The 18,418-nt window shown below is 38.6% G+C and overlaps 3 protein-coding genes across 4 annotated transcripts; 1 reads left to right on the forward strand and 2 right to left on the reverse strand.

Annotated features, from left to right (window-relative positions):
• Window positions 1-37: 37 nt before the first annotated feature.
• On the reverse strand, window positions 38-7,703 carry chic2 (cysteine-rich hydrophobic domain 2). 2 transcript variants are annotated; one of them, XM_086295974.1, is made up of 6 exons: window positions 7,410-7,703; window positions 6,135-6,189; window positions 5,768-5,923; window positions 5,566-5,622; window positions 5,427-5,486; window positions 38-3,041 (listed from the first exon to the last, which is right to left on the reverse strand). In XM_086295974.1, the coding sequence occupies exons 1-6, from the start codon at window positions 7,493-7,495 to the stop codon at window positions 2,991-2,993; spliced, it is 465 nt and encodes a 154-aa protein (XP_086152100.1). In that variant the 5' UTR covers window positions 7,496-7,703; the 3' UTR covers window positions 38-2,990. The 2 variants fall into 2 exon arrangements, with proteins under 2 accessions (XP_086152100.1, XP_086152099.1); XM_086295973.1 differs by having other exon boundaries at window positions 7,362-7,698.
• A 1,101-nt stretch (window positions 7,704-8,804) lies between these two features.
• rhbdd2 (rhomboid domain containing 2) lies at window positions 8,805-10,336 on the forward strand. Its single transcript, XM_086295975.1, has one exon. The coding sequence runs from the start codon at window positions 9,124-9,126 to the stop codon at window positions 10,138-10,140; it is 1,017 nt and encodes a 338-aa protein (XP_086152101.1). The 5' UTR covers window positions 8,805-9,123; the 3' UTR covers window positions 10,141-10,336.
• Window positions 10,337-11,375: 1,039 nt separating this feature from the next.
• Window positions 11,376-15,798, reverse strand: unm_sa25545 (un-named sa25545). Its single transcript, XM_086295976.1, has 8 exons — window positions 15,606-15,798; window positions 15,296-15,380; window positions 15,140-15,193; window positions 14,111-14,158; window positions 13,831-13,960; window positions 13,574-13,740; window positions 12,165-12,326; window positions 11,376-11,559 (listed from the first exon to the last, which is right to left on the reverse strand). Exons 1-8 carry the CDS (start codon window positions 15,657-15,659, stop codon window positions 11,522-11,524), a joined length of 738 nt encoding a protein of 245 aa, XP_086152102.1. The 5' UTR covers window positions 15,660-15,798; the 3' UTR covers window positions 11,376-11,521.
• Between the last annotated feature and the right edge of the window lie 2,620 nt (window positions 15,799-18,418).

The raw sequence follows: 18,418 nt of genomic DNA on the forward strand, positions 1-18,418 counted from the left end.
AGTTAATAAAAAAATGAGTTGAAGAGAAGAATGTCCATACCTTTGTTTAATTAAGTTTATTCCTTTACATACATCTGCTCATGAGTCATGTATATACATTTTCTGTCTCTCAGACACACACGCACACATACGACCACTCAAGATTATATAAAAAGGACTCATTTTTTGTGCAGGATTTCATCACAGTCAGATCTACATCGGAACATTTGCTTCTGCAAACATCATGCACACACACCACAAATATGCATACGGCCCTATGCCTCGCTTTACACAGAACAGTTCAAAGTATAGAAAAGTGACAGATGATCCGACAGGCAAACCAGCAGTAATCAAGTGAATTTGGGTCTTTTAACATAAAACGGCTAAATCTGTTTTTTGTTGGTGCATGTGCTTCCTTCACTTTCTAAATAGAAAGACCACAGAAATGTTATAAAGGTTATTCTTTTTTTTCTCAGGGATATTTCCAAATCTTCAACTGCATCGTTTAGCAATTACTCAAAGTAACGTGTGACGCGTGTACTATATGCGACACCCTGGTGTAACAGTGAGATTTTGCTACATTTTGGGGCTTTTCAAAATCTAGTGCAATCCCCTGAGTGTGATCCATGCAATCACCAGACCTCAGTGAACAAAAACTAAGTGGCTTAGCTCAAATTCTTGACATACATAACCTCATAGTCTTCTTATGCTTTCACAAAGGTGTGTGGAGCAGGGAAAGACAATTATACAATCTACTCAAAAAGGCCTTCTTTCAGATTTCCATCTGTTCCTCTCTTTGTCAATGTCAAACATATGCAAGATATGTGATGTGCTTCACGTTGTGATCTGTGACATGGAACCATTTGTTGAAGTAACCATCATGAAGTAGGATTACAGGCTAAATAACTCACTCAGAAACAAGGCTTCATAATCAACATTTTATAACAAAGTGGACTTCTCTGGAGCTGAAAAATCCTGCTAACATCGAACTGCCACCGGCTGCAGCTCCTCATATGACCACCTGAGGCAGGCTCCTTTTAACCATGTTTGCGGCACTCAAACCTTTTTAGGTTGCTTTTAATGGATTTACGCGAAAAATAATAACTGCCTATTATTTAGCAGTTATTTCTGCTAAATATGGCCTATAAATGCCCCTTGCTTGTCAGGCTAGCTGATAACTATAGATGATATAAAAAATGGACATGGCTCCAAGACCTGAAAAAAAAAATGAAGCCAATGTGGAAGAGCCAATACTTGCACTCAGTTGTGATTAAAAACAAAAACAAAAAAAGAGTTCAGGTTCTATAGAAGTCTTTGGAAAAACTGCAATCAAATTAGACACACTTTACTACTGTACGGAGTGCATTTTGTTACTTCCCTTTGAGGTCTGTTACTGGTGTTCACTAACTTCTGCTGGAAAGAGCGGCATGTTTACATATTAGCAGACTGTGGAGAGTCTGAGCTTTTTTTCTGAAAACAACTGGTTCAAACTGGAAGACAAAAACGCCTCATAGAACAGAGTAGGGCTGAAAACTTCTTTACACATATTAGACCTGCTTCATTTCCTTGTTGATTGTTTGAGTTTCCCCATACTATATTGAACGCCCAAATCCTGCTTCATGACACAGATCACTTGTACCACATAACACCTCACAAGGTGGAACTCTTATTCTTTATGCTCATCGCGAGTAAGTTTACATCTAAAACAGAATATCTGCCTTGTACACATCCACATCCTTTAGACACGAGTAAGCCAAGGTCAGCAGATAATCAACACCTTTACTTGGCCTCTCTTATGTACAAAGCGATTGTGTGCTTTAGTCACGACACAAGACCCCAGAGAGAAATAAAACAACCAAGGCATTCCTTTGCAGTTACACAAACGATGCTTATTTCATCAATGCACGCTCACATTTATAAATTACTTAAACTAAAAGATTGAAGTATTTTTTTTTCATTACCAAAGAAGAGTATCCTCTGTTTGATTTGTCCAATTTCGGTTATTTTTTTGCTTATGTTTGACACACATAAAAGTTTTGCAAGCATTGTCCGTCTTTTCTTTCAACAAAACAGAAAACAAACCTTCAAATAATAAAAACAAAGAAGAAGAAGAAGAAGAAGAAAAAAAAAAAAAAAAAAAGCTTTTCTTTAACACCGGTGGCCGTCTCTTCAAGAGTCAGCCCACCACCTGGACACATGTTTAAAACAAACTGCTCCACGTAGCCTGTGTAGCATAAAGACCCATTCATACAGTACAGTCAAAGTGTGTGATTGTCACTGGGTTAGGTTGATGCACAGTGAAGTGACGTGAAAAGAGGCCAGAGGATGCCTGGTATTTGAATAGTGACATTGAGTTCAGCTGTTTTTGCCACTGGCCCAACATGTTCCCGCAGGACCCCCACGTTCCGCTACAGCGTCGATTTGGATGAAGGCTCTTTTGAAGTTCAGTGTTGCGTTGCTTCCTCTGCCTTTAACAAATCGAAAGCACCAAACCAACTACTACAAATGCACTGGCGTGTACTTTTTGCAGGTGAAGTTGGTGGTGTAACATATGAAAGTGTTTTATTGATTGATATATTTTTTAATCATGGTCTGTCTGTGCCATGTGCTTCGGTTAGGAAACATAAAAATGACAAATTTCCAGTCGTGGCTCCCAGAACTCAATTTGAGAGTCTAGTCTCCAGGTATAGTTCCAAAGATCAAGAAAATTGTCCACGGCTGGTTCTCCCCTCACATCCCATAGGCTGATATAGGTTTGCCCAGCTGGCCAAGGTTCAATGGTGATGTCACCCCCCCCCCAAAAAAAAAAAAAAAAGTATGGGGCTGCTGGATTTGTAAACAAGGCTGTAGATATGTTATAGGGAATGGATCCAAGAGAAAACAGGGAGAATAAATGTCAACATAAATGCTGGAGTATTTAAGGAACTGTAATAATTTGGGAACTTTACAGCCATCATGATTCTGTGACAGCGGCAGGCAGCAGAAGAAGTTTCAGATCAGCTGTAGTCAGGCTAGTCCGGTCTGAAGATCGGGACCTTAGGTAGGAATTCTATTAGGATTACCTGCAGGGAATAGAACAAAAGGCTCTCAGTAGTGAGTCAGGGATGTTTCAACAAGATTTAAGTCTTAAGATTTAGGCTGTGCTGAGCCGACCCGAGTAGGTATTGATGGAAAAAAAACTCACTTCACTTGGAGAGGTTTGGCCACAGCGTTTATATCAAAACAGCCACCATCTCACATCTAACTGGGTCACAGATGCAAACCTGTGCAAGCCTATTTGTTTACTTCTGAGTGCCAACTTAACTAAGCAGATCGTGCTAAAGTTACTTTTTCTGAAATACAAAAAAACCCCCAAAAAACAAGCAGGCTGCCCGTGGCTATACGCAAAACTAGGGCTGCTCAATTAATCGAATTTTAATCACGATTACGATCTGGGCTTTCAACGATCATTAAAAATGATGGAGCCGATTATTAGCCCCTCCCTCATTTATCCGCGACACCTTAAAGGCCGGTCCGTGAAAATATTGTCGGGCATAAACCGGTCCGTGGCGCAAAAAAGGTTGGAGACCGCTGATTAAGAGGACCCGAGGGAAGCTCGGAAAGCTAAGCAGAAGTTATTTGGAGAGGAGAGTGACTGCCGTTGGTTGAAAAGAGAGGTTAAAAACAACTTCAGTGGTGTTGCACACTATTTTATATTATTTTTTAAAGTCATTGTTAACCCTTTAAAGCCGGTCAGAGCAGCACGCTCCGTTTTGTGTAACTATTTTTAAATCCCTGTAGAACCGGAACCGTGTAAGCTAGCGCAATAACCCGGAGGAGTTGTACTTACATCTGATGCCATCAGCTTGTCCTCGGTCACGGTTTCCTTCCACATAAAGCTTTGCAAAAACTGCATAAAAAGCGGTTGCAGGAACAAAAACATAATATTCCAGAAACAGCTTTGCCAATCCGATCAGCTGTTCGTAACACTTCCCACAGTGAAACAGACGTCAGCGCGAACTATCACATGTCCGCCATTTCCTGCCCGAAACCGGAAGTGATGTCATTTTCGCGGAAATTGTAGTTTTTTACTTGTAGGCCTTAAAAGCCTATACTGGTCATGTTTGACTTTTCTGAATAGTTTCTGAGATGCTTAGAACTCGAATTGCACTGCTGGAAATAGTTTATTTTGATGCACATGCTGTTTTCTTTGCAAATTTGCTTCATAGGATTGTTTTTTCGTTTTTCCTGCAGTATATAAAAATTGGTGTATCTCCAAAATAAAACTATGAAGACACTCAAAATAAATTTCCTGTTGTTGTAAAGTATTTTTTGCAACTTTTTTGTATTTAAAGTTTTGAGGGATAAGCCTCTTAAATTTCTCCAAGCAGAAATATATGTAAAAAAAAACAAAAACGATTTTCAATTTTTTTTGTAGTTTATTGCACTTTTTTGCAATTAATGTAGTTACTATGGACTTAATGCATACATATTATTAAAATATGGGCTATAATAGTTGTATAGCAACTTGAAATGCTCCCACAAATGGCACTACAACATGTAAAAAAATAATATAAGCTCTGGCGGACTTGGTTCTATAGTAGGTCTTAAAGGGTTAAATAAATATCGTCAAATAATCGTGATCTCAATTTCAGTGAAAATAATCGTGATTATCATTTTTGCCATAATCGAGCAGCCCTACGCAAAACTATGAAAAAGAGGAACTGGCTGATGGATAAATGGCTATTGTGTTACCATTATGAGGAAGCCAGATATATTAACAGATAACAACCACAGAATATTACATTTTGTGTATCTTTACAAGAATCAATATGCTGCGTTTATATTTAGAGGAGCATGTCAGCCTCTTCTAAACACAATTAAACTGGCACAGAATCAGATGAAGTAGCTGAAAGCTGGCTGGATAAACAACATCTGTATATAAAAGCCCAGACACCATGACACAAAATTGCTAATGTTAGTAATAAGAAACGCTAATACTAGTAGGTTAAACTAATTTGTAATATTTTGTTAATGCACAACAAAAGACAAGGTGGTACACAACCACTAGCCAGGGCTGTGGATTGCAGGAGCCCCATTTACTCGACAACTAAATATACTCAATTAAAAAGTTGTTGTTTTTTTTCTACCCCTTTCTTTTGGACTGAGCAACAATGCGCTACACTAATCGATCAAAGACACGCAAGCATACACTGCAGATACAATAACTGCCTAACATCTGCGCTCAAAAAGGTTGGAGATATGATACTTTTCCATGGTGCAGCGATAAACCTGTAACTACATGAACAACCACAAACCAACCCTCGGCACAATTTATCATCTGAAATAGTACCTCTTGAGTTAAAATCAGCAGCTTTTTAACGCAATCTGGTAGTGGGTGTAACACCTAGTATACTTTCTTTAACTGTACTGGGATAATTGCACCACTGAAAAGAGCTAATACTTACATATTCCATCATGTTGTTGGTTTCACACTTCCTTTTGCTTAGTCTCCAATGCAAACACAACTACACAGAAACAGTGATTATAGAAGATTAGATAAGTTTCATCAACCCACACATTTCAAATGATGCCTTCATTGCTTACCTTGTGGTAAAGTCTGCTGTTTTCCCACTCCAAAAGTTTCTCTATAGATCTTCTTGTCTGGAAAAAGATATTAGATGATACTGTTGTGAAAAAACGGCCTCATATCAACTTAGGGCACAACATTTTTTGTTGTGTTCACTGTGATGCTGCAACAAATGCGTAACATTTTCAAACTGTGGGACGAAGTGAATGGGCATCTCACCCTTTTGCTGAGGCAGATGACGGGCCACAAACTGAAGCCCAGTGTGCAACAGCAGCAAAGACAACCACACAGAAGCCACCGCACATTCACCGGGAGCGTCTTTCTTAGGCAGCTGTTCACACGATTGATACTGGCTTTGAATTCCTCTGGTGCCACCTAAGGGAAGCACACAGTATTACTTTTATTATTAAAAGTATGTATATTCACACTTTTAGCACCATTAAATGTGGATCAAATATCTGTATTTCGTACAAAAAAAAAAAAAAAAAAAAAGAGGAAAGAAATTAATTTAAATGACGCACTACATGTTGATTCTGATCTAAATCCCACGGTCATGGTTTGCTTTCAATAAAAACAACACACTCACCTTTCCTGTAAGTGCTGAAGGAAATTCTGACTCGAATTTGTTACTGAGTCCAAACCTGAAAGTAGGTAAAAAATTACATTTTTACTTACAACATTAAAGATGAAACTGTATCAGACATGAACCACTATTAGAGATTTAATATACTTTTAGTGCAGAAATTAAAAATCACATCACAACATCTTTCTGAGACCCACAGCAAAGAGAAGCTATTTACTTTATCAGAACAAAAATAATTATTTTATAATTCATCTAAAACATTCAAAGATAATGTATAATACACAGTTCAAACATCCCATACATCTGTGTACTATCACACAGACCTGCTTATTTAGCTTCTGTCACTGTTAATTTTGAATTACACAAACAAATCTAATGTTCAACGCAAAGAGCAGCGTAGTGTAAAACACTGTGAGAATGACTGTGAGGCACTGTTAAATTAAAGAAACAGTACCAGTAGGTTAAACTCCCCAAAACAGTAAGGACACAGATTTATGTTTGGAGGTAACTCAACTGTAAGCTCATTTCCACCCAACTAAACTGGACATTTAAAAAAAAAAAACCCAACTTTTAAATCCACAAATGTAAATTGGCTGAAATACGGAGGTATATTTATCCATTCAAGGCACAAAACTTTAACAAACTGCAACCTTTATCCCTTTCCCGTCTTTATTCTTAGTATTTGTACGCTTGATACTCTTCCTTTTTTTTTTTTTTTTTTTGAAGAGACAAGGTAAGATAAGCGGAAAAAACAAGTTAAGCGTATACTTGTTTGGAAAAAAGCTCTACTCTCAGTACAGTCAACTACTTAAGAATACAATTTCTTTACTCAAGATATGGTAGGTTATTACTAGCTTTAATTGTGAGAATACCTATTTACGGACACAGTACTGTCTTGTGTTGTAATGATCGGTATAAACAGCTCTGAAAGTCTGTACTTAACTTCAGAAAAATGAAACCAGTGATGGGAACACGTTGTCACAACTTGACAATAGCTACAATAAAAAAAATCTCAAGAAAGGTCAAATTTATCTGAAGCTAGACCCGATCATTCACTTCTCGGTTAGTTAGCTTGATGCTAAGTTAGAAGCTAACTAGCTAGGCTAAGCCAGACAGCGGCAGCTAACGCAGCTAGCCACCGGTTACCCACGGAAAGCTGTGTTAGCCGCCGCATTTTACAGTAACGTTAAACTGTTTTGTAGACCCCCGTGAGCTCTGTCAGTTCCTTACACAGTTACGTGACCGGACCCTCGCACCACTACCGGGTCCGGAGCGTACTTAAGGAGCTGTTCTTCCGCGGCCCTGTCCTCGTCCTCCTCTTCCTCCTCCTCCTCTTCGTAGATCTCATCAAAGTCCTCCATCATCGCACGACTCGGCCTCGCGCTTCCCGGGACAGACACCGGGAGAGACACGATGCCGACAAACAGCGAAACCTTAAAGAGAAATAGGACAAAAAGTATCGGGGAAGACGGCCACAAAAATATCGAGCAGTCCCGGAGACGATACAGTTTCACATCGTTCTGAGATCTCTGAAACAAAACATCAACATCCGCCGCAGTAACCGTACGACACCGGAAGAGGGACAGACTTCTTTTCAGACTTTTTTTTTTAACAAGCCGATTCACAAAACAAGGCTTTGGTGTCGCGTGTAATTCTTATATGTACTGTTTGTTAAATAAAATAAAATAAAATATGATAGCAATCCATTTTGTTTGGATGCACTTTTCATAGAGGTGTAATTGAGGAATGGACAGATGTACAGAAAAACACCAAGAACAGCACAATTCACAGTTAAACAACGAAGGCCACTATATGAAATAACAATATATAAAATATGTAAAACTAATTCGAGAAATATTTGTAAACAAGTATTCAATTACAGCTCTCTGCAATGTACTAACCCAGGAAGATGGATATGTGTGTGAATGTGTGTGTGAATGGGTGGATGACTGGATGTGTAAAGCGCTTTGGGGTCCTTAGGGACTAGAAAAGCGCTATACAAATACAGGCCATTTACCATTTACCATCTGTAAAAATCCCAGGTCATTCCATAGATAGATGTTTTTGAAGGCATCTATCTGTGGAATGACATTTACTGCTGTCTAGTGATACTGATATTCCACAGCACATTTTATTTAAAAAATCAGAGTTATCACAATTTGACGCACTGATGCGTGTGAGAGGTTCAAATGGCAAAAAATATTTGTCTCACTTGCTCAGTAAAACAAAGGGAGAACTGAAGTATTGCATTAAGTTTCCTTCATGCTCTTTGAGCTGAGTTATTATTATTTATAGTTTTCATAATTATTGACTGTAGCATTTAATCACTGGCAGTTTTATGTCATTTTAAAAACCTTTATAAACTATTGAGCTTTTCAGTCGGTGTTTCACAGTCTAATATGGTGTCTTGATGCATACTCAATCTCCCAACTATTTAGGAGTCTTGCATGTTGTTATATGAAGATTATTCAAGTATCTTAAACTTGTACAAATACTTGTGGGAAAGAAAAAAGTGCATCTCTTCACTTTGAGCAGAAGGCGCAGAGGTGTGAATGATAGCTAGAGGATGGGCAGTTAAAACCGGAAGCTGAGCAAAGTCTTTTTCAAAATATGACTTGAATGTCGTTGGTTAAATCTTAGAACATACATGTTTTTACTAAAATAAATTAGAGGGAAACTTATTTTGAAAGTTTTACCGAGAAGTTTTCTTATTACCCATGCTAGCCGCCCTGATTCATACCTAGCTAGATGTTTGTACAGTAAGTTAATTTGGTGTGCTTTTTATCGATATATTGCATCACAGACTGCACGCCATTTCTATCCATCAAAAAGGAAACATCCTGAGAAAGTCACAGAAGCCTTCGGCTCGAAACATCCCGAAATGGCACTTCTTCCTCTTTAGGAAGTGAAGACATCGATGAAGCAGTTCGGCAAGTCTTGCTCAACTTCTATTTAGCTCATTAATCGTGGATATCCTGAGTTGGATGATAAAATGGCTCTCACTGAGCATATTAAGATGATCTGCAAAATTATCAAAGATATTGTTCCAGCTTTCACCAGCGGGATTGTCACAGTGAGCATCATATCGTGTGTTTTATTTGCAATCCAAACATGTTTGAGCTTAAAACAAGGCATCTTCAGCATCGGCGCAAGTGTTTTTCAAAACGGACACCTATACTGCATCCTGATGTTTCCCTTTTACCACCGAACCTTTGCTCAGCTTCTTCTGAACATCACAACTTTGGTGTTTCTCAGCGGGAGCTTGGAGAAAGGTGTGGGGACGGTCCGTTTCCTCTTTCTGTTCCTCCTGCTGTCCTCGATCATAGGCTTGTTTTACAGCTTCATGGATCTGCTGCAGGAGGACGGCTTCCAGGGTCACACTGAGGGGTTGGTTCCCGTCACTCTTGCCTCTGTGGCTATAACTACCATGCACACAAAGATGACTAAAGCCTTTCTATGTGGAGTGAGTTTTCCCACTATGGCCCTTCCTTGGGTGTTCCTTGTCATCACCACTGCTCTGGTCCCTCACTGTGTGCTGCCCTGTAATGTGATTGCCATCCTGGTTGGGGTGATGTACGGTAAAGGATGGGTCTCTTTTCTGGACATGTCTGAGGCAAAGGCTGGAGTTCTGGAGAAGTTGTTGCCTTTCAGGCTGTTCAGGACCGTCAGCGGTGATATGTTCATCCCAGCTTCCTCCGAGGACAGGAAGAAGACCTTGCTTCCACAGATCAATCCCACACCTGGGTCTTACCCAGTGCAAGCTTATGCTCCATTACCCACTGCCAACACTGCTGCCATGACTTATGAAGGCTGGCCACACCAGGCGAGTCCCACACCACCTCTTAGTCTTCATGGACATGTTGCAGGACACAGCTCTGGACACTTTTCACCACAGAGTTTCGACCACAGCTGCAACCACAGTCACAGCCATGGCCACGGTCACAGTCATGGTCATAGCCATGGTCATAGCCATGGCCATAAGAGCGGAGGATCACTGTTACAAGAGTAGATATTTTCAGATGAGTTTGCCTTGGCAAGGATCCACTTATGAAGGCTTATCCTATATAAAAGCTACTCAGTTTTTATCATCTATAAGATCCTGCAGCATCTCAGCACTGATTGTTTCTGCCTGCTTGTATAATTAATTGTAGTTTTTTTTTTTTTTGAAAGTTCAAATATTTCTGGTGACTTGTCATTTTTAAAAATTCCAATTTTCTATATTTTTATTCCTACTAATTAAAAATTAAATAAAAACCTTCTAATCTCTTTCTTACAAATTGGAAACCAGAATTGATGCACAGAAGTAACAATACAGACCATGCAGTTAATACAGACCCTAATAGGGCTGTATTAACTGCATGGTCAACCCATAAGAAAAATGACAATCAAGTATAACTAATAACCAGTGTGCAGTGTTGTTGGAGCAGTCATGTTTTCCCAGTATTTCTTAAAATATTCCAATCTTTTTATGGTAGTATTAAAAAACTTATTTTATTAGACCACCAAATTCAACTATTTATGTTCCTGGTAAGAAATGCATGTAAATAATTGCAACTTGGCATCAAGAAAGCAATAATGTGCTTTACCAGTTTTTGTAAAAGTACATCTGAAAATTCATGGATAACTATATTTTAGCATTAAATATATTTTGATTAAAAGTGTTTGCACATACTGGTGGAATAACCAAATAACACCAAATATGATTTTTATGCCAGTGCTATTAATTTATGGGAGCTGCTGCGTAATCCTTACGCTAGTTGGTGATCTAGTAAAATTGCTAAGCACTGTATCTTTCTATTTTTCTTTTTTTGTCTGATTATCTGAATTTGGTGTCAGCAGGATGTACTCCACTTTCTGTGTTGCATCTAGACAAACAGTCCAAACAAATTTCACTGATTAGGTTTAGAGAGTGATTTCCTTGGTGGTTTTGGTCCATTTCTCTGCAAGTTAAATTGTCATATTTACGCCTAAATTAAAGGCCTCTGTGATGAGTAAAACAGAAGTTTCTCTTTCACTATTAAACTCCCTGTTGTACTTGCACCATGGTATTAAACATGATGCAATTACAACAGTGCTTAAATCATTGTAACAACTGCAGGTTAGGAAAGCGTCTTAAACTCTGGATGCAAGTTCAAACAAGTCAAATGCACCTCCAGGGTTTTTTGTTTTGAACCTTTGCCTTTATCCTAGTTAATAGAAAAATTTTTGATAAAGTCACATTAGTGTGAAAACACAGAGCACCAAGACCTGAAACTGTTTGGTTTTATTAATACTTAAAAGACAAAATTATCATAATCTTGTACATCATGAAAAGTGACCACTGAAAAGCCCGTGTCCTGTACAATAAGTGACACTCGAATACTGATCACATCTTATTTTCACCAAAGGACTCATTCCTCCCAAGCGTCTCCATAGATGTTCTTCTTCACTGTACAGAGACAGAAGGAGAAATGCAAATTATTTTACAAATTACTTAAAAGACAGGCTGTACTTGCAAATCAACCTCTATCTATCCACCACCATTTTTTAAGGAAATTATCCTAGTCCTCCTGTAAGGTGCAATCCACACTGCATCTTGAATTATAATAAAAGGCAGTAATGAGGTCAAATTTCTCCCTCCCTACTATTTGTTTCCATGCCAGTTGCTCCTCTGCTTGTTCACGATATAGATGCAGGCGCATCACAGGAATAGGATTCTGCTGCCACGACTAAATAAGGTTTTCTTCTTTGATGGACTTCCAGACATTTGGTTTTGTACATTTTACTTCCTTGAATTCTATAAGATTTTTTTTTCTCTCAGCTGTTGCTATAATTTAATTATTGTGTCATTTAATGCTAACTTACAGACATTGTCAGAATTATAGACTATGAAGCAACTCCTTTAACAGCTAACTTTGAACCTCTGTAAGACACCACTTTAGAGACACAAATATACAGTTCTATAATGTTGGTTATCTTCCATCTAGTTTGGCCAAGGAAGGAAAAAAAAAGTATATATCAAGTTCTATATATGCCTTAGCAGTAACCACCTACCATCTTTCTTGGGTCTTTCTAGCTCTTTTGCAGGTGGTGTTTTGAGCAATGCGTCAGCTTTCTGAGTGAGTGTGACCTCATAGTTCTCTCTGTTTTTGAGCCTCAGGTCCTCATAGAGGATAGACTTCCTCTTGGGCTCCTCCTCTTCCACATATGACTGGACTGAAATTTACAGGGCAAAAGATGGGATTTAAAAAAAAAAGTTCATTTCTACTGGAAAGTTTTGTTGAAATGTTTGGATGATTAAATTAACTCAGTCTGTGAATTCAGTGGACACCTTTTGCAACTTACATGTTTAATCTCAGTAAGAATACAAGTTACAATATAACATTTGCAAAAAAGTAGTTTGATGCTTTATACACTGATTACTTTTTAGAATGAGAGGATTAAAAATTAAAAATAGTATTTTGCAAAGAGGTATGTTTGGAGGTGTGAAGGGGAGACTTTTAAACCCAAGAACACTGTATCATCAAGCATGGGGGTGGTAGTTTATGATCTGCAGCTGTTTTGGTGCCAGTGGTACATTATACAAAGTGGAAAGAATAATGAAGAAGGGCCACGTCTTAATGCATGCTCAATAATCCACGTAAGGAAATCTGAAATCTCAAAAAAGTTGATTTTGTTCATCTGGACGCAGCTACTTCCTAATTCTTCAAATTCACCTAAAATCAGCAGACGAACGATTGAAACTTGGACACAACTGAGTGTTCCAACAGGACAATGATCTCAGTACTTTAAAACTGACTTTGCAATAGATAAAGCAGGTTGCCATTAAGCTGGAGTTGCCTTCAGAAAGCTTAGACCTTAAAGTCTATTAAAAAATTTTGGAGTATGCTCAAAAAGTCAGACCTGTACCACAAAATCAACAGATTTAAATTAACCAAGAAATCCAGCCAGCACTATGCCAGAAGCTTGTTGATGACTACCAGAAGCATATGGCTAAGGTGCAACTTGCTAAGGGACATATAACAAAATATCAAGGGAGATATGTGTATCTATTTTTGAGCCTGTGTGGATTAGAGAACATCCAAAGTAAATTCAAATTTGTGCAACCAACTCTTGTTTTGTTTTGTTTTTTAAAAAAAAGTAATTTCAGATGTATGCCGAACAAGAAAAACTAGTAAATGCTGGACTTTGATGACCACCTAACTGTAACAAGTGAAAAGGATAGAAAAGGTCTTTCCTTTTCACTGGTAGCACTTTTCTATTCTTGCTGCAAGCAAAATTCAAAGAGCACTTTATCAATACAATATTAACACTCGTGGAAAATTAACTGAAGACGGCTAGTGGGAGCCGCAAACTCCTTGCAAAAAAAGAGAACAGGAAGCTTTGGCCCCAGGACTTTCTTTTGGTGAGCTACTGTGGAGAACTCAATTGTGAATAACCCACATATTGCCCGTTTGGAATACCTGGAGCAGTAAAGTCATCTCCTCTGTCCATCTGTGCTGGTGGGTCTGGACTGTAGCCATATCCATAATCTTTGCTGTAGGTGTGGCTCGAGGCTTCTGCAGGCTGGAATATGGGTTCAAAAGACTGAGAGTCTGGGTCACCCAACTCTGACTGAGGACCCTGGGATCTGTAAAGAAGGGGACAAAATGCTAAAGGCAATGCTGCTGACAGTTAATCTCAACAGGCCAGCATTTAATTAAGTGTATGTGATACTCACTTCAGTGGAGGCAGGCCTGACTTCTGTCTGATAATCTCGCCAAGAGGAGAGTTCTCCAGCCTCTTGAATTTTTCCTGACATGTTTTCATATATGACAGTTTTCCAGCCAGGTAGCCACAGAAACCAGCAACTGTAGGGTCAAACACAGTCAAAAAAAAAAAAGAAACGAGAAAACAACACAAACTGAGTTTAACAGAGAGGTTTTTCTTATTCTACTCAGTAAATACAGGGCAAGTGTGTGTATGTGTGTATCCCACATATTTAACACTTATAAACTTACAGGCAACTTTGGGTAAAGATCCAAATCTTGGAGATGCAGACAGAGCCCCTGCAAATTTAACACATTCATGTCAACTTGAGTATCAACATGTGACAATGTTCATTTAACTGATATTGTGCCGATTCCAGTACAGCAGGGATGTTAAACACATGGCCCTGGGGCCAGAATGATCTCGTCCCTCTGGATGCTTTAGAAAATGTGAAAATTACAAAGGAGAGCATAAATTTCAACATTTCACTGTGCTTTCTGTCAGTTTTAGAGCCATCTTACAAACAGAAATATCAGCAACCCATCAACAGCTCTGTCCTTGCCAGTCCCCAAGACTCCATAGAGGAAGTGGGTGAGAGCAGGATGTTAACCATGCTAATGTTCATTATGGACATTAGCATGGTCCACATCCACAGTCTCTTACCCCCTGCATGAGACTGTGGATGCCCTGAGCAGGTCCTTCAGCAGTAGACTGTTACAGACACTGTGTAGGAACGAGCACTATCGCAAGTCCTTCATCCCAACAGCAGTCAGAGTGTACAATGTAGACACAGAAAAAACACCATCTAAAAATACTTGTGTATAAATATAATGTCTAATTTACTTTTTCTTTCTGACCCTTGTAACAAGGGAATTTCCACAGTGTGGAATTAGTAAAGTATCTATAATTATAGATTTTTTTTTTTTAAATTATTGTTAATACTCCATTAATTAGCAGAAGTTCAAGTTTTTCACTATGTTCTTTAGAAATCAATGTTTTGTGGTAAAATTCGATCAAATTTATCTGTAAAATAAAAAACAAAGCTACATTTCTTTCTAAACATTTAAGACCAAAGTGACACGCCAATTCACTCCCACATATTTTCTTTATAAATTGTTTTCATAAGACTTCTCTTACGTCTTCAGAGTGAAAGAAAGAGGAACACTTTATAATACGTATGACTGATCTGTCCTATTGAAAACCAGATTGGACTGCTCTGAATGTGGCCCACTGTGTAAAATGAGTTTGACACCCCTGCTCCACAGTATGAACAACATTACCTCTGGCCACTAGGGCTTGGGTAATAGCCATGCTGATCACAGAGAAGGGCACCGCTGTGGAGAAATCATAATGATGTCAGTGTAAACACGACGGAGTCACAACAAACAACATTTTCACATCCTAAACCATCAAGCTGGCGTGCACGGGAAACTTACACCTGTAAAAAAAGCTCTCCTGGTTGCACTCTCTCAACACTCTCTTCTCTTCTTCTGTGGGGATGTAGTCAATGTTCAGCGGCGTCTGCAGGTTAACGCAAACACCTTACTGTTAGTTAACAGCCGCTAGAAGTCATAGAAATCCATGCAAACGTATCCATCTTCAAATTACTGAAATTAAAACGGAGGGCAACAAAGCACACACCCCTCTCCATAAAACTGCGCGTGCAGTTCATCCAAAGTCACTGCCAGCTACCGTAAGCTAACGTGTTAGCATCTAAATTAGTGCGTGTTTATCTCCATGTTTTACCTGCGCCGGTTGGTGCTGCCGCTCGCCCGGGAAACCTGTAGTGGAGGACGACATACTGACGATAATGTCCAAGCTTCCTGACACCTCAAAGCATGTGAACTAACATAGTATAAGCCACTCGGCGTACTGACTTGTCTAGAGTTTGGTACAATGTCATTGCTACAGATTGGTTGACATTAACCCGGAAGTTAAAGGAAAGTTGCATTTGTTTAGCTAACAAAAAAGGAGAAAAGAAAGCCTGTTAATCTCAGTTTTACTGCTGGAATGTAATCTCCCATGAACATGATTCCAAATAATAAAAAATAAACATCGTTGCAATTGTATTACTTTAAAACATCAGAAAGCGCTCTCAACTGGGTCTTTTATTTTGGAAAAAAAAGGCTGTTAGAGCGGTACTAATGTTGTCAACCCGCTCCCTCTAGTGGAGGTGAACTATTTTCTGCCACTTTCCGGTTCACATCTTCATATTATGCAAACTATTTAATTGTTTTCATAATCATAACTGCCTTATTGTGTGGCTATTGGTTTGCTGGTAAGAAGAATACATTTTTTTAGAGCCACACGCCCAAAGAGATCCGATACTAATGAGAATTATTAGAACAATAGTTTCTTGCCTGTCAAATAGTGTAATCTTGGACATTTGTCATAGAGTCGGTTAAAGACGGCTAAAGACTCTATGACTCTACTTTATTACTAGTAGTCTGATTACTAGTAATAAAGTAGTAATCAGACTACTAGTAATAAAGTAGCTGAAGATACAATTTAAAAAGGGTTCTTTGCTAAGTTGTCTGTTATGTGTAGACACAACACTGTTCCATCTCTTAAATTGCACAGCCTTTTCATGAACAAATCATTCATAGGTCAGTATTAAGTGACTTAAGAAACAAAAAGCATTCCTGTGAAAATAGCCAGGTGCAAGTACTTTGATTTAATATAAACAAAAAAGCAGCCATTGTCTTTTAAAAGACCTTGATAAAACTGAAGAAGCATTTCTCAAGAACATTTTAAAAACATGACAGGAAAGTCTGGCTGCTAGAAAGCAAAATGAGGGGTGACTCAAGATGTTTGCACAGTTTGTCACATAATCATATATGTCTCATCATATTACATTTTACAATACTGCAACTTTTATAATATACATTATGCATGCTACGTAATATTTCAATTGAATAACACATTACATTTTACTATAATTTTGTCCATGTTGTGCTGATTATTTAGACTTTACAGACAGCAAAATACTTTCCAGAGTTGCACAACTAATTTTTCTGTACTTCGTTAGTGATGTATCAGTTTAGGAACCATTAATGGCAACTTGATTTTCATTAAAAATAATATACAGGGCCACAAATGGGTGATAAGAGCCAAATTGTGCAGTGCTGTAATATCATGGTATAGTGCCTAGATGATGCTGTTGTACTTGTAAACTGAAAAAGACTTTGCCTCACATCCTCCTGAGAACTAGCCTATTAATTTATGTCCTCTTTAATGGACAATTGTTTTTGTTCTATGTCTTTGGACATATTTGAGCTACCATAATAAGCCCCGTTGTGTTCAAAAGAGAACATCCTGGCTTTTCCAATGATATCTCATGTGTTTGGGTGGCCTCTTTCATCTCCAAATAGGCGGGACATCACAAAAGAAGTTCAACTAAAACATAATTGTTTACTTGGTTTTCAGAAGGACATGCCATGTAGAGGCACATATATGCATCAAAGGTCTTTTAATGCTTCTATTAAGGAGAAGATCAAGCCTGTGAATCTTTTTATCCTAAGCATGTTCAAAATAAGTACAGCAGAAGAGAGACCACAATCAATAAAAGTAAAAGAAAACTAAAAGACAATGTCAGTTGTATCCTTTGTCACCTTAGTTATCTTCCATTTGGTTTTACTGCATGGCAGGAGATGCAAGGCTAAAGGGTATATGTGCCTTAACTGTGTTGGTGTGCGATGGAGGTGCTCCTGTTTAGGGGTAAGGCCAAACTGGAATGCTAAGGCATAATCAGCCAATTAGAACTGTAGCTGGGGAGTTGTAATTTGTGGGCTTTTGGGACAACCAGACGGGCACCTCAGTGCACTGGGTTGCAGAGGGGCACAGCGTGGCTTCTGGGACAATCAATACTGGCAACGGTTTCATTAGGTCACTGCAGAGTTACCTGAGCTAACCACACTGTTACATAACTGGGCCACCCAAGTAGCTCTAAGCTGTGGTATAGGTACAAATTACTTGCTGAGTTAACTGTGGCACTTTGGTTTGTTTTTTGGATTCATATTAACTACCCCCATTTCACGCCCCCCCCCCCCCCCCCCCAAAAAAAAAGCAAAAAACAAAACAAAAAAAAAACAGTTACACATTTGCTTGGTTAATCTATCTAAAATCAATTATGTCTACTAAAGCAGTCCTCTTACACAGAATTCCTTTATGAAAGTTAAGGTGTTCAGTATTTGTTGAAAGTGCTTCAAAAAAATCAAATTAGCATTTCTTTAAAATGGAAAATTATGAGTTCATATTTATTTCATGTACATCCACATTGACAAGCTGAACCTAATAAATTAGCAACAGAGCATTTGGTCAGATGGGAAGGATACATGGAAATGTCCCACAGGGGCTTGTTGTGCACTAGAGCAGTGGATTCTGGGTTCCCATGCTGGCGCAGCTACCATGGAGATTCAGTGCATCACTCTGGCGCAGATTGACTTTTTTTGTTTGTTATGAAGAGTTTTATGGAGCTAAACTTAATTCACTGGCAGTTTGAAATATTGACCAATGGGTAGCTGGATTAGGAAAATCAATAATTTCTATCCAAAAATGCT

This window comes from Aulonocara sp. 'chitande type north' Nkhata Bay, linkage group LG6 (genome assembly GCF_057382095.1).
Source record: "Aulonocara sp. 'chitande type north' Nkhata Bay isolate Kocher_YH1m ecotype deep benthic linkage group LG6, A_spYH_male_GT1.1, whole genome shotgun sequence".
Taxonomy (NCBI): Eukaryota; Metazoa; Chordata; class Actinopteri; order Cichliformes; family Cichlidae; genus Aulonocara; species Aulonocara sp. 'chitande type north' Nkhata Bay.

What these genes read in the sequence shown, in the direction of transcription:
- chic2 (XM_086295973.1), bottom strand. Translation starts at nt 7,495, where the DNA reads ATGATGGAGGACTTTGATGAGATCTACGAAGAGGAGGAGGAGGAAGAG. An exon ending in CTTCAGCACTTACAGGAAAG is followed by an intron (nt 5,924 to 6,134) that starts GTGAGTGTGTTG and finishes TGCTTCCCTTAG; the next exon opens with GTGGCACCAGAGGAATTCAA. An exon ending in CCAACAACATGATGGAATAT is followed by an intron (nt 3,042 to 5,426) that starts GTAAGTATTAGC and finishes TATTCCCTGCAG; the next exon opens with GTAATCCTAATAGAATTCCT.
- rhbdd2 (XM_086295975.1), top strand. Translation starts at nt 9,124, where the DNA reads ATGGCTCTCACTGAGCATATTAAGATGATCTGCAAAATTATCAAAGAT.
- unm_sa25545 (XM_086295976.1), bottom strand. Translation starts at nt 15,659, where the DNA reads ATGTCGTCCTCCACTACAGGTTTCCCGGGCGAGCGGCAGCACCAACCG. An exon ending in TCAGGCCTGCCTCCACTGAA is followed by an intron (nt 13,741 to 13,830) that starts GTGAGTATCACA and finishes CCTTCTTTACAG; the next exon opens with ATCCCAGGGTCCTCAGTCAG. An exon ending in AGATGACTTTACTGCTCCAG is followed by an intron (nt 12,327 to 13,573) that starts GTATTCCAAACG and finishes TGTAAATTTCAG; the next exon opens with TCCAGTCATATGTGGAAGAG.